This window comes from Rhea pennata, chromosome 8 (genome assembly GCF_028389875.1).
Source record: "Rhea pennata isolate bPtePen1 chromosome 8, bPtePen1.pri, whole genome shotgun sequence".
Lineage (NCBI taxonomy): Eukaryota > Metazoa > Chordata > Aves > Rheiformes > Rheidae > Rhea > Rhea pennata.
Genome location: NC_084670.1, coordinates 11,331,941 through 11,354,792, shown reverse-complemented (window position 1 = coordinate 11,354,792; position 22,852 = coordinate 11,331,941). Strand labels below are relative to the sequence as shown.

The 22,852-nt window shown below is 38.3% G+C and overlaps 1 protein-coding gene across 2 annotated transcripts in view; it reads right to left on the bottom strand.

The window, feature by feature from the left end:
- Positions 1-22,852, bottom strand: part of TESK2 (testis associated actin remodelling kinase 2) — a 79,620-nt gene that overhangs the window by 24,363 nt on the left and 32,405 nt on the right. For both annotated transcript variants that reach the window (XM_062581163.1, XM_062581164.1), the window contains 2 exons: positions 19,097-19,145; positions 780-926 (listed from right to left, as the gene is read on the bottom strand). In XM_062581163.1, the coding sequence (XP_062437147.1) occupies positions 780-926; positions 19,097-19,145 (196 nt within the window). The remainder of the gene's footprint in view (positions 1-779; positions 927-19,096; positions 19,146-22,852) is intronic.

Here is a 22,852-nt window from a genome sequence, read left to right as displayed (position 1 = left end):
TTTGATTTTTCACCACATGGAAGTTAATTTTCACAATACTATAAAGAAAAAGAAGGCTGAATTAAGCTGTTCAAGAAGAATCCTAAACTAGAACAGACATCCTATTTCTTCTTATACAATTCTTCCTCTCCTTATACAAGATTCCTTTTCTCCAGTTTCCATATAGATTCCTTCTTTCCTATCCAATTTTTCATCTTTCCAATTCCTCTAAGAACACCAAAAATTTTAAGTGAACTGGTTTGGTCTTACGGTGGACAGCACAAACTAGACTGTGGACAATAATTAATGCCGAATTAGTAATGAAAGGCTACTCTTCCTACTACGTAATGTCTGTGAAATATGTAGGGAAACAAAACAGCAAGGACATTCTAAAGTATTTTATAATAATCTCCTCAACTTGAATCTTTATATGACCATCCTTAGATTGTTATACTTAATTATCCAGGGATTTAAATACATTACTGAACCATAATTCAGAACTAAAAACTCTGTATCTGCTTTCTGAGAAACTCTAATCTGAACTCACTTTCAGCATAGTTATTTCTCAGACTTCTGCACAAACAACTCAACATGTTCTGAGGAAAGTTTTAATCCTATAAACCGCGTTTCAGGTTTGTTTGTCCTCCCCACCCACCCCCAAGCCCTCCCCCAGAGATCCGATATAAAATGTGCCTGAGATCACATTTTATATAACAGCACGTATCTGATGAAAGGAGGGAGAAGAACCAAATAATCAGAATACCTCTATTCAAAAGCTTCCTTTGTTCTACAAATAGTACCTTGGATGTAAGGTCCCGGTGGAAAATGCCTTTGTAGTGAAGATAACCAATTCCCATAGCAATGTCATATGCCAATTTCACCCTCACTGTCCAGGGTAGATGCTGGTTACTATCTAATAGCTGTTCCAGGTTACCGTAGTTGATGTACTGAAAAGGAAAAACAACATTGTCATTAATTTTTTTTAATTTAGTATCAGGAATGTAAAATTCATTGTGACAGGAGTCCTTACCTCAGTTATACATTTAAAAAAGACCTTTTTCTTAAGAGTTTTCTAAGCCAAGAGGGATGTTTGCAGATCAAGAGAGGCTGAAAAATGTGCCCCTTCCCCACCTCTCCCAATACATTCATTTTAAAGATGCATATGACAGCCACCACTGCATTAAGTATGGTATTCAAATACTGTAGTAACAGACTCTTCAGCAACAACTACAAAACAGCATCACCCTCTCCTTTCAGTGTGGGGAAAACAAGGCAAAAAGGATGAAGAACGTGCTCTCAGACACAGTAAGAAGTCAAAGAGAAAGCTGAATATCCAGGCCTAGGTCATGGAGCCTCATCAAGTCTCCAGATACCACCTTCCTAGGTTGTAACAGCAAAGAAAAATATTATTGTAAATTACTCTTTCATTACTGTATCTGGAGGTCCCAGTCAGCAATGTTTCCCACTATGTTCAGTACTACACCAACTCCAAATGGCAGCCTTCATGAGAAGTAGCTTACGTTAAACATAAATTAAGAAACAACTACAAGAAACAACGAAACAAAGCAGCAAACAAACGATCCTAAGTAATATAACTCAGGGTTAAGACACAGCAGCTCCACTGCTTCTCAAAAAACCCCCAAACAAACAAACAAAAAAAAATCCCCAAATCATTACAACAATATTGGGCTTACTCTTTGTGTGAAGGCCACAATAGCAACTGCACTGTGTTTGAGTAGCTTCTTATTTCACTCCCCGCACCAGTCCCCTCACCAGCCACAATGCAAAAAAAAAAAAAAGTCTGCTCCAGAAGGAAAACCCAGCTGAGGATAGTTTGCTCCCAAGCCTGGCCCAAGCAGGTAAGGCTGAGGCAGTCTGCATCAGCTTTGACCCTCTGCACTAGACAATTTTCTAACACTCTGTGCTTTTCTATGCCATTCACCAGGGCAAAACACGTTAAAATAAAAACCGTAAATGCAAGTATTGTTATTTGAGAAACTCTGAATTCGGTTGTATCTTGCAGAGTTTTGTGTCTCAGGGGCGTAAGAGAGAGGTGAACCACCTGCCATGCACTGTGGATGTAGTCAGTCTCTTCAGACCACACTAGCCAGGAAAGGGTGCAGCGGCTGGTACAAGCAGTCTGGAGGCAGGGCTCACCTCCTGGACGGTCTACAAAGACAGCTTCACCCTTGCTGTCAGATCCTGTCTCTTTCTGAGTTCATCTGCTAATTTTGATTTTTTTTCAGCAGATATGCAAGTTTCACAGGTCTAACTAGCTAACAGACCTCAATTTTGGGTGTATTATGCACAAAATTAACTGTCACAAAGCTGACCAGAAGGAGGCATCACAAAGCAGCGTGGGGCTCTACAACTTCCCTTGGCTAGATTACACATCCCTTGGGAACCAAGTTCATCCAAGCCCAGGCACAACAGAACATTTTGCTAGTAGTCCAGGATGCGATCTCTCCCTCCCTTGGAGAAGATCAGTCAGCTGCTTTCACTGCCCTTGCTGGACCAGTTGGGAAGTACATGTGCAGCATATGCAGACAGAGCGCACAAAGCAGTCTCTCCCTCAGCATACGTGCTTTTCTCCGTTTATATATAAACCTTTGGCCTGATGGACGGTGTGCCGTCCATCTGCCTTTTGTTATTGAGCAACAATCAAGGCAAAGGGTGAGATGAAGAGTTACTCCCTTGCACTCAAGTATTCCTCAGAGAAGACTCACAGCTAGCTCCAGTCTGGGTCACCTTGAAAGCCAGTATCAACTACCTTCTCCTACTAAATGAGGCAACCCCGTACAAGGAGTTTGGGGTCTAGGAAGTGATCCAATATTTATCAATTTCAATTTCTTGTGACCACTTGAAGATACACTTTCATATTTTTTGCACTAGACATTAACAGAAAAGAAAGAGTGCAATAGCATACAGGAAAGGATTTCAAAACAAGGCACAGAGAAGGAGAATGCTTCCTCATTGCACTGGCCACTTCTAAACCAAACAGGCAAAAGTACTTGTATTTTACATTTAGATAAGGAAAGCTCTCAAACTCTAGATAATAATCTGACTGACATTTTAAAATGCAGTGTTTTGTTTTCAAATAGTGTAATTTTCTAGCAAACTATTTTCTTCTGTGCTAAAGATAGTTTAACTACTCAGAAGCTTGTGCTCAGTGCTTATCATTTTGCAAAATAAAATGGGTAATAGTGTCTTTCCAAAAATCAAAGTAAATAAGACTTAACAAGCTAGTGATAAAGGCTAAAATGCTTAGGCCTGCTATATGCCAAGGAACTGCAGCTTGAGAAGGGGATTGATTGGTTGCTTACACTGAAAACTAGAAATTTCAGGCTGGTTCAAGCCAGAGATCCAAAACAACCTAGCTCTGATGCTAAGTGTTTGTGTGTCTGAAGAGCAGAGCTGCTCTGGAATAGGTTACTCGGAGACTATGCAATCTCCACCCTTGAAGGTTTTCAAGCCTCAGCTAAGGGGCCACAGCCAATCTCACTTAATGTTGGCAACAACGTCGCTTTGAGCTTTTCCAACTTTGATCTTTCTCTTTGCTTTTGTTTGAACCCCTAAGGGAGCTCTCTATAAGGTCATCTAGCTCAAGAAAAAACATTGCTCAGTATTATTTGATTACTTAATCACAATACACTAGCATGCTTAAGAAAGAAAACGGTTAGAGATATCTACATTAACTTCATATACATTTTCAACATCCCTGCAACAGCTTGAGCACTACCTCTCATCCAGCTATGTTCAATACAGAGCAATATTGACAATCCATAACAGAAGAAACAGAAACACGCAGCTCAATAACCCCAACTGTAAAGTGATACTGGTCAGTTATCTCAGACACCTTTCTGAACAGGGGAAGAGACCTTACCTGTTGCACAACCACATTTGAATTAACTGGCAAGAGAATGCTAGGGGGAAGGGAACTGCTAAGCTGCTTTGAGATTTTGGTTCAGTGCATAGAACAATGGTAATTGCTCCAGAAATGCTAATTAAAAAAAAAAAAATGCAACCTGTAGGTGTATTGCAATACATACTGAAACGTGACAACAGTAGTTAGTTGCTATTTTGAGTATGCTTATGTTTTTCCTTTTCAATAAAATAGTCTATTGTTTTGATCTATTTCTCACAGTAGTTAAATGCATCCAATGTATCTATTCCTTAAGCATTCTTCCAGTCAAATTAGCTTGCAGGGTGGCTCACCCACATTAATGGCAAGATTGGATTCTAGCATGGGCTGGGCAAAAAAATAACAGCCACGCACACATAAGATGCAGCATGCCTCACATAAAAGATGCGAGTTCTGCTTTTGGCTCTAATTTCTAGTGTAGTTCTACAAAGTACAGCAGGTAAATCATCAATTGAACAAAGAGACTAAGATTTTCCTACAGGTACCTTTAAGATTCTAGTTGACCTCAGATTTCAGCTGGCCAGCAGGTAATATTTGCATGGAGAGTCCTTAGCATTTAAGAAAAATACCATGCAGAGTTCAGAGTTCCTCAGTGTCACATAAGTAATCCAATTCTTCCGGTCATTCAGGCTGATAATGCAAAACAGCCAGCCTCATGGCCTGTTTTTTCCGAGTCCTTTAACAATGCCTTTTGGTGCAAACACAAAGTTACAAACATTATTTCCTATTTGCCAGCAACTGAAAGAATCTAATACTTGTTCTCAATACTTGGTTTACCCTGCTGGTGTAATGAGGTCTGTGGGCTGAGAACATCCTAAGGGATAATAACAACACCTTTCTCTAGCAGAATAAAAGATTTTATTTTGCCCCTGAAACATCTCAGTGCTGGTGTTTTCAGACAAAACCAGTAAGGTTACAGCACGCACATCTCAAAGTGTTATTAGAGTACAACTACAACAGACATTACATAAGTGTACAAGCGATTGGAAGAGACATCTGATCAGGCTACAAGAATGAGAGCAAAGGACACTAGATTTCATAAAGAGACCTCGCAGCTAAATGGAGCAGTGTTCAGACCTTTTCAGATCCTGTATCATCAGGTTGCAGTGAAACAGCTACCCATTATTCCTGTTGCTAGCTTTTTGTCATGTAACAGAAGATGAATAGTCAGTTTATCTGGTTGCCAGAGTCTAAAATTAACTGTTCTAGGTTGTTTACTTTTGCATTTACTATGACACAACATAGCAAATTGAGCATTGGCTTAAAAGACCTGTCATTTTAGCTCACAAAAATACTGCTTTCGTACAAATTTATTCATGGTAAGAACAACAAAAGCATGAGTTCCTAGACTGATCAGCAAAACTATTTACCCTATTTGTTACATCTCTTTTTGAAGGTCTCCCAAACCTTATGAGGAAAGAGGTCAGTAGTCCCTTTGAAGGACAAGTTACCTGGAAGCTCAGCCAAGCACAAATGTTCTCTAGAGATCATCTAGACCAGAAATTCTCAGACAGGCTTCTGATATTATAGCTTTACACTACAAAATGCTTAAAGCAGGAGTATAACCTTTCCCCACAAACAGAGAGGGCATAGGGAAATATGCTATGCTATACTAGGGAGAGAAGTGCTTCCTTGCAAGACACCTGCAGTCACTTTATCAGACCCAAACACAAGAAAAATGGAATGAGGTTCTGTCTATAAGTGGTACTTATATGTAACATACATATTTAATATCAAGAGACTAATACAGAACTTAAGCTTGCAAATTTTAGCCTTCAAAATTCTGAATAAAGGCTTGAACACACTCATATAAGAAGTAGAAGCTTTTAGGGATAAGATGCATCACAATCACTTCATTCCAGCAGCTAGCGCTCAGAAACGTAACGATGCCAAATATCACCATGTCTGAGGGGGAAGACAAGAAGAAATTGTGAACAGCTTACAATGCTGTTTTGAAAGTCAGTGCTATTTCAATACGTAGATCTAATATAAATAAGTCACTAGATACTGCCCCCAGAAAAGCAAGAAAAAAAAGGAGAGAGAGAGAGAGAAAGAAAGAAAAATTAGCCTACTATTTATTCTAGCTTGAAATGTCACTGCTTCCCATTAAAAAGAACACAAGACTCCCCTATTTGGTAGCCCTAATGTTGCCAAAGGCAATGCATTAAGTAGTTAAGAAAAGTAGGTGTTTGAGAGCACATTTAAGACGACAGATCAAATGAGATAAGCAGAGTCAGAGCTCTAGGGAACTGGAACACTGGAAGACAAACATTTTGAGATAGCCAAGGATGAATGAATTGGTGTCAGCCGAATGAAGACACCAGAGGAGCAGGAGGAAAGAGAAACTAGAATGTGTGACTTATCTCCAGCATAGAGAGAGATGTCAAAACAAAAGTCAGACTATGTAGTTTGACTCCAAAGGGAGACCTGGCAAGCAAAATAGTAACAGTACAGGCATCAGCAACGAAAGCACCGAAGCAATGTCAAAAGGCATAGAGCTTGCGTATTTTTATCTTTTCTAATGTGGGAAGCAAAAAGGTAAAAGAACATAAGAGATCTTTTCACACACAGAGCTTTCTGCAGAACTAAAAAAAAAAAAAAAAAATTAACAGCTCATTTCAGGGAAAATACAACCCAATCTTCAGTTCTGTTATATTTAAAGAGACATCTGTCACACTCAGCAGTCTCTAAATGACTACTTTGGAGGCTTCTGGCTGCAAGACAAGCCAACCCTTCTGCCACAACTGGCATCATTAGCTATAGTGGTAGGACTGGAAATTTCCTGGTTTCCCTGGCTGTTTTCATTACCTTCAGCTGTACAAAAGCTGAGCTATCCAGAACTACAATAACAGACACTATGAACTGATACACTGAGCTTGACTACTTGATTAAATTTGTTTTTAAAGTAAGCTTGTAGACCTCTGCTCGTTAAGAAATAAAACGGTTTAGAAACCTACAAAACCACCTCACCCTAGTACCTCCGAGTAGTAAATAACCTTCCATTTCCATTAAACACCTAACACACCAAGAGCACCGAACAAAATAAATTTAATATTTAAACAGAACAAGTTGGATGTTTGATTTGGGCCGTACAAGTACATTTTTGGACAGCAGGTGAACTGATGTTGCCAAGGAAAAAAAAAACGCAAGTACTGAAACAGTCAGAACATGCAGATGAAGCAAGCGCATTTCAGAACAACGCTCAAACTTCCCCCCCAAGCTTTTGAGACCAGAAGGGCTTTAGTGGATAGCAAAAACAGCCTGACTGAAAGGCACAGGAAAAAAAGCCAAAATCGTCTTCAAGGCCGCTTTTCTTTCCTGCTTCTACATTGTTAAAAACTGAACTGTAAGGTAACGTAAACGTCTCTTCTGCTTTCAAATCAGTACAAACACTTCGGTGTTGTAATAAAAACTGATCTTTTTCAAAATAAGAATATTTTAATCCTCTAACAGTTAATACTTTAAAAGAAAAAGTTTCAGCTATTCATAAAAGACAGACCAAACATCCTGATGCAATCACCGCAGCATGGTTAGTCATCAAGTCTCAGGACCAAAAGCCAGAGATCTACCTTCATTTCTTCTACTAAGTCAGTCACAGCATAGATTGATTCTCTATACCCTCCCTTGAAGAAGGCATGTATAGGCACAGTTTAATTTATAAGGGCAAACAAGAATTAATACACACTATTCAGGAAGGAGCTGTAATGAAAACCATTTGTCGCATTTCAAACATTAAGTGCAGGCATGGAAAAGAATATGGCAAGATTTGTTTTCCTTTAATTCTCTACATCAACAACTCTTACGGTCAGCAAACTGAATTTATCCCTTTCCTATTATGCCAGCAATCTAAATTTAATGTTCATTTACTTGCCTAAAACCTAGAAACATATTACTATAAATAATACCTCAACTATAGGCACATAGCAACAACACACTGTTGCAACCCTTATTTAAGGAATAAGGTTTGTGGACTCTTATTCATACTCACGTTTGAGGTAATTCAGGAAGTAAGTTCACTTTGCTGGAATCAGAAAACTCAGTACATCTGTGCAGACTGACCTTGATAACCATATTCCTTTAATTATATTAGCAGAAAAAACAGAAAAGGAAGTCCTAACAAAAGCTACATGTATAATCTTAAATCACAAACCTCTGGATTCTAAGCAGAGCCTAGTTTAAGCTGTAATACAAATAAAAATCTGAGATACGGCATACAAGCAATGACATGATTATCACATAGGCATGGAAGAGACAAAGTACCCTGTTGCTGGTACAGGCAGGAGAAACAGGCTTTCTCTACAATAAAACTTCTGTTTGGGAGCAGAAGGCTCTATCCATAACGACAGCATTTTGAACACAAACGATACACTCAAAGTTGTGCCTAGAAGCAAGCTGTAGCCCCTGGCAAGGAGTCTTTCTTAAATAAAATTTTTCTCACTTTTCCCACAAAGATATCAGCTGTAGCAACCCACGGATTATAGACCCGTAAGACTCTATATAAATAACTTGTTCACTTCATTTAAAAAAAAAAAAATCTGTTAAATAGGTGTAAGAATCTACTCAGTGCAAGAATTAGAGCACACAAGGACCTCTCCTAGTACGAAGTTTGCTCAAATTCTGTACAGAAGTGCAGCTTTTGAGTAGCTCCAGAGAGTTTTTCAAAGCCTGAACATTTCAGCTGTGCCCCAATGTCCATTTACATTTGAGGGTGCTCAGACACTCTGTTGACAATTATAAAATGCACCACAATCCTCTATTATAGTGTTGTGCAAAAGCAAACACTGAAGGAATTTTCTAGTAGAACTCAGTGTCTAAATTGTTTGGATGGCTGATAATTAAAATAAAATGAAGGAAGTGAAACTGCAAAACACTTGTTAATTCAAGTGTATGTTTCCTGGGGCCAAGGAGGAGGAGGGGGGAAGCGAAAGCATTACAAACAAACAGAAGTTACTGGAAAATATATATGGAAAAATCCCATGAAAAAGCCTGTAAGACTTGGTATTCTGCTTAAGATTCATCATGCAGTTCTCCTCCCCTCTCTTCCCCCGTATCTCAGTAGTTAAGAATCTTGCATCGTCTCAGTCCTACTAACCTAGACATATTTCCAGGATATCAGGAAGCAAAAGCAGAAGAGATGCAGGAGTTAAGAATGTTTTTCTTTCTTGCTTGAGACAGAGGCAAAAGTCTTGTAGGCTTACAATTATTATCAAACACTGATATATATATTCATATATATACATACATACATATACATATGTACACACACACACACACTCCTGCAGGAAGGGAGAGAGGAATGAGACAACGTAGTTGGTTGTTTGCAGTCAACATTTATCTGCCTTTTATCTTACTTTTTTCTATCCTTGTGACATTCTAAAAGGAGGAAGATCTTACCATCAGCAAGATACTTAGCAAGCCTGCCTCAGATCATAACATATTTAAATACATCTGCCTCAAAGAAAGAAAAAAAAAAAGAAAAAAAAAAAAAAAGGTTCCTCAGGCACTTTCACAGGCTCAGAAGTAATGAAACAACTTAATCATCCTCCTAAAGAGAAAGGGAAAATGAATCAAACTCAGCATATGTTCTGTATTGCCTTTTTTTTTTTTAATGCACGTTTAATTATGGGCTTTTAAAATCATACACAGGCATTTAAGGAAACAGCTAGAATCTGAAAGTTTGTGCATCCAGGAGTTCTCACTGAAATCCTGGTTGCTCATCACTTCTCAGTCTAGCCACCTGCACACATAAATATAGACTGAGTGCCTGAAGTTAGACTCATATTTTCAGAGTCAGCTTCTGTCTTTAGAGGAACATTTCTTTAGAATCTCTGATTATAGTACTTCTACTTTTGTACTTCTCTATGAAGAAAACATTCTTTTCTCCCTGCCAAGCCAGATCTTGCAAATCCAGCAGCCTCCCTGGGCCTTCCAGCTCAGGGCTGCGCTTACGCAAGTTTTCACTGCTCGTCTCCTTTTGCTGAAAGCACAGGCATGCTCTGAAGAGCTGTCCCCAATGGACTTAATTTACCTGGTCACCACCAACCCACAGCAGGCTTTTCTCTAACTGATACACCAGCACTTCCGTGCTGAGATGGAGCTAGGCAGCCAGCTTACATCCTCGCAGGCCAACGCTTCTCTCAGCTGTTTCCCACAACTGAACATTTTACTGCAGCTTTTTAAGTCAGTTCCACCCTTTGGTAATGCAAAGACCCGCCTGAACCTTTGCTACTTATTATTCTAATTCTGCACATCTAGACAACAGGAAATTACTCCCTTTAAAAAAAAAAAAAAAAGATGCATCTTGGAGGATTGGTCAAACCAGAGCAAGCATACCAGCACAGGAAAATACAAATACCGCATTACAAATATATACAATACTATATACTACATACAAATATAGTAACTAAAGCTTCCTCTTGTCCTCAAAATCACTGAGGTGACAGGCAGCAGCATTCATCTTCCTATCCAAATGAATCTATGCCACAGGGAACCCTGCATACCACAGGCCTAACTTGCTGCATCCAACCCAAACATTAAGTTTAAAAATCCTCCATTGTAGAGTGTTTTTTCTAAAGCCCTCAGCCTTTCATCACCGCAACCAGACAAGACGGCTAGCTTTCAGTAACAAAAAAGTAAATACCCATGAGATGTAGGAAAAAAACTGGAAAGACGATCTAACTTAAATAAAGTCCTTTTCATGTTTTTCAGGAGCGTGACTTCAGATATTTAAACACGTGGCACTGGCAATGCTACAAATCAGACAGACTCAGGTGAAGCTCCTGTGGAGGCCTGTGTCAGGTTTGCTGGAGCGAGAACTAACGGCTCAAACATACCACATATGCCACAACATCAGGGTGCGAGAGTATGAACTAGGGATGGAATTTTAGCCAGAACACTAAATTTCCTGCCTCCTGTCATTTAAAGCCAGGCCCCCTTGTGTGATTTTAAATGGACTTTTTTGGTAAGCGAAGCATATCAAGCTGTGCTTAGGACTGAAGTCTTTTTTTCCTTTTAAATAATTCACAAAAATATTTGGTTCCCAAGGAAAATAATATAAACAAAGTAAAGAATATGTACTTTGTTTTAACTTTGTGAAATAACTTCACTGTCTTTGACACACTGTGCTTTTATGTGTGTTAGAAAATAATTCATGAACTCAAAGTTATAGCATAAGGTTTAAACAGTATCAAGTTTTCTAAATTCCAACACTACCTCCCCTTGTCTATGTACTTTTTAGTTCTACTGATCTACTGTTCTACTTTCAACAGTAGAATTTACTTGTTACATGTACCTTGTTCAGATTTAATTTTTCATCCACTGGTGCAGACCAATCAGGTTTACTTCTACCTTTCATAAGCCTTAATTTAATCTCATGTACTAGGTACAATGATGTTCACCAGCATCTGCAGTTCTTAAGTGGCTGTTAGAATAACCAGTCATCCAGGCTCAATACAAGTGCTTCAGGAATTATTTCATCAGTCCAGAAGGAAATGTCTTTAGCTGATAAAACAGCATGATGGTACTCACATCCTTCTAAACCTCATTCAGTCTTCTTAGTGTTGGTAATCCAGACAGAATCATCACTGGAAATACGTTCATTCCACACCCATGCCCTTTTTCATGTATCCTTTTCCCAAAACAGAGTTAGCACGGACCTCCAAAAAAGTCAATATGGTTCGCTAATTAGCATTCCCCAGCTAATTCCCCAGCATGAGTGTATGTCTGCTTATAGGATGTACCCATGTTTCTTCCAAAGCAAAGTGTGTTCCAATAATGGCAGAGGAATGAGTCTCTTCAATTCTGCAACCTGGGAAGCATCAGATATATTAAGCCTTTCTTAAGTGGATCTCTCAAGTGGAAGAGAGATGTACTGTATGCCTCTTAATAGAATGAATTCGTTGGAAAAACGATAAGACTTTGAAGATGCAATAGTGTGATACCTTGTATAGCACAGAGGAAGGATAAAGTAGATCTGATTATCAAACATCAGTCTACATTGGCTGAATGTACTCTCAGCAACTCTTTATAAATTATGTTTAGAGCCTGAGTGAACTGTTAAGGCAAAACTGAAACTGACAGTCCCTACGCTGTGAGGAATGTAAAACTAAATCAAATTGATACGTATTTTAGATTTTTTTAAATTCTATTGTGACCAATCAAAAGAGATGAAGGAAGGTGTTAGCACTGAAGAAAAAAATGTAAGATAGATTTTAAATTGCATTTTAAGAGAATCATAGGTGTACTACAAATGATTTTGTGACTTGCACAGGAATACAAAAAAGCACAAGGTTTACACATGGCCCTGGACAAAGCTACTAAAATAAGATGTTTTGTCTTTGTCTTTCCCTTTAACTCTATTCCCCAAAGTAGTATGTAAGGCACTTCACAGCTCTATATATTTTAAAAGGATAATGGGAGAATTAACAAAATATTCCAAAGGATCTATTAGTTTGTGGTGATTTTTTCTGTGGTGAGATAATGAACTCTTTTTCTCAAGAGCAGAAACATAAACCACTATGCAGATAGTGAACAGTCCTCACAGACATCCTATGCAATGCATTTGTTCTATTTTAGTGCTGGAAAAAAAATTGCAATGTAATAGAATGACTTAACTCACCTTAGGCATTACAGACTAGCCTAGTCTTCCAAACACCTGAGTCTTTTCCTGCTATGTTTAATCCTTACTTGTGCTGCCCTCACACTTATGCTTCTCTTCAGGCCCTAAAGTGAGTTTCTTGCACAGTCCCCAGTCACTAAGGGAGAGTGCAACTACTGCTGCATCAGACAAGGTTACCGTTACTCTTCTCTACAGGTCAAATCCCTAAAGCCCAGATGAACAGCTTTCCCTTGACCCTGAAGCAGTCCTTCTGCAGCATCCTGGAGCTGGGAGGCATTTAAAAAATTAGGTCAGCTGAAATTTGTCATCAAAGCACACCTTTTTTCCCCCCATAAAAAGCTGTTTCGAAAGGAAATTCAATCTTCTTGCCTTACTCCATATCAAGATTCATTCTCTTAAACATATTAGGATCAATAGATACATTCTCAGAGCTCCCAGCAAAAAAGTTCAAAAGCAAGTTTGCACAGGTGCTCATTTCATTCCTCTGGAAGATCACAGCAGCTGCAAGGATTCACAACATAGTAAAACAAATAGTTTGTCATACTGCCCAAGGCCTTCAGTACTCTCAAGAAAGTTGCTTTACGTATGCAAATGAGATAAAATAATTTTTGGACCAAATTTGAAGGAAGATAGAGGATCAAAACATCTCTAAAGCTTCCCATTCTCCCCATTTTTTTTTGTTCACCTTCTGGAGTTTTCTTTTTTAGACACTACTGTGTCTATCTCAAATGGAGTTGGCAGTTACTAAAAATAACTATATGGAACATATGCAAAAATACATCTTAAAAACACAACTTACATGTGTGTAAGTTTTCTAGGGTTAACAGGCTAGCCTGTTGTAATCACCAAAACCTACTTAAAAATTTGCAGTGCTACTGGAGTAATGAAAAATGTATTCAAACAGTATGAATCCCACTCGTGGGATAGCAATAGGGATTCCCATGTGCTATAGGCGATAGTGGGGAGGGGACAGGGATGAAAATGTTCCTGAGCTTTTTACAGCTCTCAGAAGTGCACAATTGCCTTCTGGAAGGAAAGACGTGCCTTATTTGATGTAGTGTAAAGGTTTAAAATAAGAGACTTAAGTGATGTCTATCTGGTTTTCCCTACTTCAGGGCCCAAAGCTCTCCATAGAAGGGTACTTAAGAACCAAGTGGAGGAAAAAAGAGGAAAGGAATGGGAACATGCTTCAGCAAAATGTTTATTAATGACGAGCTCTGCTTGTGAAAGCCATAGGTTAGAAAGGTCTTGCCCGTTAAAGAATTCTTTTTTCCTCCTTCCTTTTTAAAAGGATAATTCAGCTCAATTGCAACCTAACTCTGAGCACTGAATGTTTTTAACATTTTTTATTCCCAGCTGTTGCTATCTCCAGGAGCAAAAGGCCTATAAATAAAGGGCTGAAACTCCACTAATTGCATTTATAGTTTACCTAAACTAGTTCTGTTGGGAGGAAAAGCAGAGAAGGAAGATTTTTCAGTTATCACAGACAAATGTTCGAAAAAAGACTTTCCTTTCCATAAGCCATAGAATCTTTCATCAAGGTGAGCTTTAGGAGTGCAAAAGGAGGAGTGGGGGGGAGGGGGAGAAGAAAAAGAAAAAAGCTTTCTTTTCCGAACTGGTACATAACAGCATTCTTTTCTCAAAACAATAGATTGTTGCTGATGGTAAAAACAGCAGTATTAAATTCAGTAAGCCGTTCCAGTGCACATGTCCAAATTGTCCAATAGCAATTCTCTTGCTGGAGATGAAAATTCAGATGTCTGAAAGGATTTCCTTAGTAAACCAGGGTTTATGACATAGCTATATTAAAAAAAAAAAAAAAAAAAAAAGCTAAAACTGTGCATGATTTCATAGAATTCCATTGCATTCTCTTTACAAAAGCCAAAGCTGCAGTCAAGATACTTTTCTAACACTCCTTGGCTTGTATGTCTGCATTAACACCCTATTGTCCATACTACAGGTTGCCAGCATGCATTACTGCAGAGAGCAGCACTCTGAGCATACAGGGAATATTTCAGGCTTCAACATTCCTCCATGCATCTCCTCGTGCAACACCTGTAAGGTACAGTAGATGAAGCAGTTGATACAGAGACGTGGATGTGGAGATGGAATTCCTAGTCCACAGGAAAGCCATGGAAGGAGCCAGACACACAGAATGGCTGGCTTGCCATCATCATATAGTTATCTCACAGTTTTTTAATGCCACATATACAGCACCACCAAGGCTGCCCAAGTGTATTCTTGGGCTCGTGAAATACCTAATACCACAGGAGACAGCTCATTACAATTGGGATGAAATCAGAGGGACTGACTGGTTAGTACAGTAAGAAGAAGAAACACTGAAAGACTGCTGGAGATGCACATTAGGCAGAAAGAGCAGATCAAGCTGCTGGCTGAAACAGTATTGTCCATCCCTCCATCACTGGCCATGTTCTTTCTCCACTGCTATGGCCCTGCCCCTCTGCCTGAGAAAGTTGCAGCGCATGTCAGATCCTACACTGAGCCCTGTACAACTTCAGCTTCAGATTGTAGCAGAGTATTTGTGCACTTTTTTGCAATCATCCAGTAAGATTAATAGCTATAAAATATCCATGGTAACAATTAGCTATTGCTCATGAAGCATTGTAATTTCAGGGTATCCAAATCAACACCTAATAACTCTTCCTTACTCATCTTCTATACACAAGGCTATCATGGCTTCTGCTTCCTTCGAGAAGGAATTATCAAGGTGTATGACTCACTCTATGCATCCATATTTAATTATACTAAGATTTTAGCCTGACCTCTCTCAGAAATGTCCATAAACCTGTTTAAACAGAGTTTGACAAATAGTTTAAGACTGGCAAAAAAGTATTAAGTGGCCTTAGCATGCTAGACTATATCCAGAATTATGTGCTTCAGGGTAAAATCCTATGCTTTATGATCTTTCAACACGTAATCCACAAAGAAATTTGTCTGCCTGGGTTCTTGCTCATGCATCCATTCCATGGTAAATGGGCACATGTTAAGATCATACACCATTGCTGCAATAGCTGCTCCATAGTAATTGGCTCACAGTTTATGTTCCCCAGGAGCATATCCTGTCTGGTAGCGGCTCATTTCTGGTGTCCGAATGCTCAGCAGCAGCTCATGGAATAACTAATTGACACCAGAGACTGTGCTAGGCAAGTTTCTCCAAGTTTGAGGATGTCTGCAAGGAGATTAAGAAATGGAAGCTAAAAGAGCTGTTAGGAAGGTGGTCAGAAAATACAAAAATTTGCAGAGAGACTGGAATTAGGTTGGAGAGGCACACAACTTCAGCAGGAAGCACTGTAGACTCATGTAGTTACAGAATCGAACCACAAACCACAGATTAAAGCTGAATACCAAGAAAGGAGTACACAGTTCCTGGTTTTACAGAAGGTAAGCACAGCAAATCTGTGTCTATCAGCTCAGTATTAGTAAGACAGTCTGAAGCCCACCAACTCATCTGAGCCGTGCACCTATTAAAACATCTACTTCACTTCCCCTAAATGTTTCTTAGCTATGTGCTTGCAAGGATAGAAGTCCTTTCCCACCTAAATCATTTGGTGATTCTAAGGATAGGTACTAAGGCAGTCATACTGTCATAGCTTCTGGTATGAGAACAACTTCAAAATTACTGGACTTTAAAACCTAGTAAAACTGTGGATTCAGAACAGGGCCAAAGTGCTCGTACAATCTAATTAAACAATTCCATTCTTCTTTTGAAAAAGCAAAACCAAACCAAAACAAACAGAAACTGCTTCTTGACTAACTCTTTCAAAAACAAAAGCCACTTAGACTGGGAACAATTAAAACAATGTAAAATGCTGCCAAAAGGGAAAAAAACACCCAAGGCCTACAAACTAGCAACATCTTCCTCAGGCAAAAAACCTGTTCAGCATGTTTCAGTACGCTTAGTCTCCAATATGTTTAAATAAGTAAGAAAAGACATCTGTAACTCTTCTGACTCTGCCTTGCAATAGTAAAGAGCTGTACATTTGCCACAGGATCTCAATCGCTCATGCTATGGAAACACATACATACAAACAAACGTGATTCACCTCCAGCTCCTCAGTCATTAGCTAAGTCACGTTGTATTCCTTTTTTTTTTTTTTTTTTTTTTTTTTTTTTTAGCAATATCATCAACTGCTCTCAGTCAAAGCAGAAATTATTTTCTTACTATGCATATCCCATGTCAACAAGTAATAATTAGACTCCTTTCAGGACAGGTCCAGCACAGTCCGAGGAAGGATTCTCCTTGTTGTGACTTAGAGACCTACTGAGCAATCAGCCTTTGAAACAATAAAATTTGGTCTCTGAGCAAGTGGAAGCCTCGGCAGAAGTCTCGCAAGTGCTAGTCAGGTCAGGCTAGAGCCAATTGTGTGGAGCAGGGACATGTTCATCAAACTAGGAGACCACCTTTATGGACCACAAGCTGAAAAAAGCCATACGCTAATATTGTTTATCCTCCTGGGCTATATTTGAACTGGTGACTCACCATGTATATCTTACTAGTAATTCCTTCAGCTAGCCATTTCAGCCTCTTTCTCTAAGCTCCAGAGGTCATCTGAACTCAACAACTTTCACTGTTCACATTGCTCAAGTAGAAAAATGCAACTACTGTTGGCAGTAAATACAACTAATTCCACCCCTTGGAACATAAGCAGCTCTTAACATTTAAAATCTCCGTAAAACCAAAGAACAGTTACTATATTATACAAAACAGTGTGTGGATTCCCTACAACAACTATGTATGCTGGCCTTAAGTAGCAGTTTTTCCCCAACTGAAGGCATTAAATGTTCACCTTGATCCACACAAAAAAAGCATACACAGTGCATGTACTTTTATAACATACCATTAAGCTATTTTGTTTCTCAAAATTTTGTAGCGACTTTCTTTAGTGTACAACTTTTCCTCTTTGGTCTCAAGATAATGTTCCAGGAATCTCTTGTGTTATTCTGAATTATTACTGTGGGAAATTATTCTTTCAAGTCTTTCGTAAATTTATTTTGCTTGCCAAGAACTCAAAAATAGCTGAAGAAAGCAAGCAGCTTCAAAGTTAGTTCTCCATGAGGAAGCATCTGTGATAAGGTTTCAGTTTCTTGGGTTTCTGGGTAGGGAGGGATGTTTTAAGTGTCAAGCAACTGGGAAGAAGAAAAAACAGCACACCCTCAGCAGGATATGCCAAGATTTGTAAACTGAAGCATTATGAAGCTCCATCTCTTCTGGGATACGTTTAGTGGGTAAGCGGGCCTTCCTGAAGGGCTCATTCTGCCACAAAATGCCAAATCTTACAAACATTTCCTCTACTGAGCAAGGGAAAGAAAGAAAAAGGGTGGGGAGGGAAGAGACCTAAGCAAACTGTCCCTCTCATATCCAACATCTCACACAGATGCTGTATCTTGATATTTCTGAAAGTGTCTTTCTTTGCTTTTCCTCTTACAATAGAAATACAGCCACTGTGAACTAGTCTGCCTCATTCTAATACTAGCTAGAATTGTAATTGTAGAATCATCTCCTCAAAAAGCAAAGAAATTCACTGTCCACATGCACACACCTACGTCTCAGAGTTGCATATGGAAGTTATAGAAAACAATGGCAATACAGCATCCCAAAAATTAAACACTATGCCTTCTTGAAGGCATATGCCTATCAAACCTTCTCATTTTATAATAGGTTTGGCATACATGCCAGGAATCTGTTTTAATTGCTAATTAGTAAAATATATCTTACCACTTGTATTTTTTTTATTTGGGGGGGAGGGTGAGAAAGAGGTTAATCTTTTAATTGTGTAGTTCTAGAAGACAGAAATTGTCAGATATATTAATTTTAAGTTTACAAAACATACGAGTTTCCCCTCAATTTGTACTCAAACTAAAAAAGCAGGATGAATGTTTTATTGATTTTGATTCAAAACAGGTAAAACTACTATTAAAAAAAAACACTCCCTTCTTGTTTTTTCCTGAGCAGTTTATAAGGGATTAAACACACAATCCAGTGAAACTTGGTCTAAGACTCACATGAGCTGAAAGCCCAGTTTCTCATTTGCTACCTAGATCCTAGCCAGGGTATAGGATCAATGTAATAATTTCTTTCTGGGACCCTGATTAAGGTTTAATCTTGATAATATCCTAAAAAGGGAGATAGTAGGGATTGAGTACATTAATATCACTCAACCAAAACATCCCTGATTCATCTGAAATGTGTATGCACCCAGAGCATAAAGAGAAGATAAATAAGATTTAAATGCAGTGCAATGTCACTGAAAAAATATTAATTAGGGGCAGTTTAATGGTAATCTACATCTCATTTAGAATGTGAGAATTTTAGGTTCCTACCGTGATTTTTTTTAGAATAAGCACTTATGAGAAGAAAAGACATACAAAGACTATAACTGAAGTACAATTCTGAGGCCTGATTCTGCAATCTGTCTATTGCAGAGCAAGTAGAACATGATTAATTGACTAATCACTATTAAAATAAAATAAAACTATCACTCAAGATACACAGCAGTTACAGAATCTGGCCCAAGAACAGCTTCATTTTGAGCATGTATATCATGAAATAGTCTTACCTCAGTAAGTGCGTGCAGCTGTCCTTGATGCACACAGACACCCATAAACCTACAAGAAACAAGAAAAGAAAAGTGGTTCGGGCTTTTTTCCCCCCTCTTTTTTTTTTAAATAAAGAAACTGTAGGATAATAAAAAGTATCAGCTGTGGCAAGAGATTAAAAAAAAAAGAGGAAAAAGAAAAAAAAGCCTCACAGATACTGCATACCTCAAGCTTCATTATTTAAAAGTCTCAGCACAAAACAGTCATGTGTTTATACTACAGCACATTTTGAATTAGCAGTTAGAAGACAGCACAGGAGATGACTCTAATTAAAGACAGAGATACTAATTTGATTATAAGCAAAGGCCAGCATGTAATGATTTATGCAGAAAGGAATATTCAGAGAGTTCTCTCTGGTTCAAGATATCTAAGCCAAGTAATCCAGGGTTGGTTTGCATGTTTGCATAAGTAGCAAATTACTTCCCTTCTGCATTCTGTTGATTAAGTATAAAGATGTTTCTTCCTGTCCCATTCCTAACCACTCAGAAATATGAGGGCACATACGTGCAGCATACATCCCTCCCTTCCCCACACCAACATTTTCAACTTCTGGACTGAAGCAAATTTTTGTATTATCTTATATACACATATTCCACAGAAGTTACCTACACTGCACAATGCTCAGATTCCTGCTGTTAATATTAATGACTGCCACCCTTGTTTTTTTCTGAATAGTGACAAAGAATGTGCAATACATTTAAGAACAATTGAAAGTTCATCTTTACCACATACAAGCTGAACTCCTAAGTGACAAAATGCAAATTACTATTAGAAGGTAAACATCTCCCATGAGAAAGTTCTATAAAACTTAATTTGTACACACTGTAGAGCCTTCAGAGCCCCTTCCCTGCATAGTTAAAGCATTGGTTATTTTTAGGTTAACTTATTTTCATTATATCATTGAGATTTCAGTCTCAACATGCAAAAACATGCCTGTCATTTCCACAATCATTTCCACAATGTCCAGAATTTTCCAACTTGCAAACAAGAGGTAGAAATGCATGATTTCATTAAATGTGACAGGTGAATCTTGCAGAGATCAATTTGAAGGAAAAGAAATAGCATTTTATATGTGCAAACACTTCTGAGTTTAGAAACAAAATGATGCAAGAGATATGTAGAACTAGTTAACCTAAGCTGCTTTGGAAGAAATGAATGATTCTCACTGTTCTCTTCTCTAACAGCTGACTGGTAAATTATAAGCAGCCCAAGAAAAATAATGCAAGTCTTTTGCATAAGCCAAGCTGTGGAAATCTTTTTATTTATAACCAAAAAAGAAGTTGGATCTGTACTTTAACTCTGTTGCCTGCTCTCACCTCAACTAATAGCTTGCCCAAATTATATACGCTCATTTTTATGGAAGAAATAGTGCAAATACAATTCCTCTTGTTCAGTGCAGAACAGGCCACGACAAGGCGTTCAGGGGGGGCAGGGAGGGGGAGACAGGGGTGTTTTTAACTACCCTACCTACAGAGAACGCTGCTGCTTCTGAGTTTCACTCTGTAGAACAATTACATGCGAATAATTTTGTAAACAAGTTAATAAATTAAGCTTCTTAAAACTAAGAAATGGAGCCGCCTCCAAAGCAGAAGACTTTTCTACCTTTTTTGCATTCTGACTGTCTCTAGCAATAAAGCATGGTGTAGTTTTATTCATAAGCAAAAGTTTAAGGAAAAAAAATCCTTCCTTTTATTTTTTTTTTTTTATCTCCAGTTCCACTATTACACAAGTTTTGAAGTTCTGAAAATGTTATATTCTCCCTTATGAAACATACTGATGATATGAAGTTAACATGGTACTGCAGTGTTTTCATTCAACTGAAAACTAAGACTAAGTAAATATTAATACTATTGTTTTCTTCTATATATTACACTTCCTCTAGTAAAGGTATATTACATTACTGTCAAATTAGGAAGCAGTGTTTGTTATATAGACAAAACTTCTTTGTCAACACAGCTAACAAGTACTTGAATTAGAGTAAATCATCTTTATGTAAGATGCTACAAGCCAAACTGCACCTGCACATCAGAAATTTCAAAATTGACGAGGTGATTATTTTACAGACATAATTGACCAATATGCAACTCCCAGATGATTCCTCATCCAAAAATTAAATATATATCCTAAGATCTGGACACGTTTCCCCAAAATCGGATTCAAATATTTCACACACACAGTGTGTGTAACCAACCACTATCTTTCAAGAAGAGTCTTTCACTTTGACTTAATTTTAAAATATCAGTGCAATAGAAAGAATTTGAGAATTTTGTCAAAATTAGATTTCTTATCTGATCTTCAAACAGGAAAGGCATCACAGTTACCAAAAGACTGGTAAAATTTAACTTTTTCTGCCAGCTTGTTTTGATCAAAGGAAGTCTCAATCGAAATATATTTATTAACTTTGTGAAGCTACACTTAAGGCAGAAAAGGCACAGTGACTCAAGTTTCCAAGAATAAGAGTTTAAATTTCTTAAACATCTAGGTTTGCTACTGGAAAAAAGCCATATATGCCTAAATTTAAATCAGAAATTAAAACAAAGCTCAATATCATGACTTCATTAAAAAAACAGGACCTTATATATACATATATATAAAAATAAAAAAACCCACACATTTAAAAGTTATTACCCTGGGAAAGAGAAACCAGATACACTGATAAAGACAGTATTAATAAGTTTACAAGCAACATGCCAAAACCATTTAAATGTTGTGTCAAGAAGCTCAGTTTTCAAATTCTGGAAAATAGATTCATAGAACACATCTCTAGTGACCCAAATTCCTGGAAAACTACTTCGCTGCTGTATCAAGCAACAAACAACCTCTTGGTAAAGTCAAGTGCTGCCAGAAAAATAATATTGGAAAATGTTTTCACTAAAAGATAATATGCAGCTGCTACCACGAAATACAATTACCAAGTGAGATTTAGCATAACAATTTAATTTCCGATTGCCCCAGATGAGATTGCAGTTCTGCGGATAGGAAGCGGACACGCTGGTCCAATACGTTCAGGATTATTCCTGTTGGCCAGACGCACCGTCTCCAGAGCCAAGATGTGCTTCTAGGTGAACTTCAGCACAAAGTCTTGTCAGCCAAGGGTTACACTTCCTATAAGCATTTCTAGTTGGACAGGCTTCAATGAGCAATACAGGAGACATGAACAGACATAAGGAAGTGTATTTCCAAGACTGCGTATCTAGCCTTTTCAGGAAAGCTGAATCACTCCCAAAGTCATAACTAGTGGTTGGGAAGTTTCCCCAGAAGCTGCAAATATGTAGGATGCTATTTGAGTCCACCCTGCTAGTACAATGCTGAACAGTTCCACCACAAAAAATCCTTCTGACAAATGTCATCAACGTTCAGATGTTGGAAGGCTCCGTTTCTGACAGCCAGGTTATTCTTCACTCAACCTGTAGTGCCTGCCCTCCTAGACAGGAGCAAGCAAAGTGCACCGGGCATGGTTTTGCTCCTTGCAAGCAGTTACTCCAAGTGCTTTCAGTTGTGTGAGACTGTAGGAGAAAGAAGTCTGGACAGGAAGAGGGAAACTGAACTATAGCCTCAGTCTCCGATCTTAGCCTACTTGATAAATCAGACAAAGCTAATATCCAGATTACCCAGCCATGGTGGGTCATCCAGACATTAAACACATGCTTCCCATTAAAAGAACTTCACTGGGACACTTTCCTGTTTTATGGCTAAACCAAGGGTAGCTACAGTCC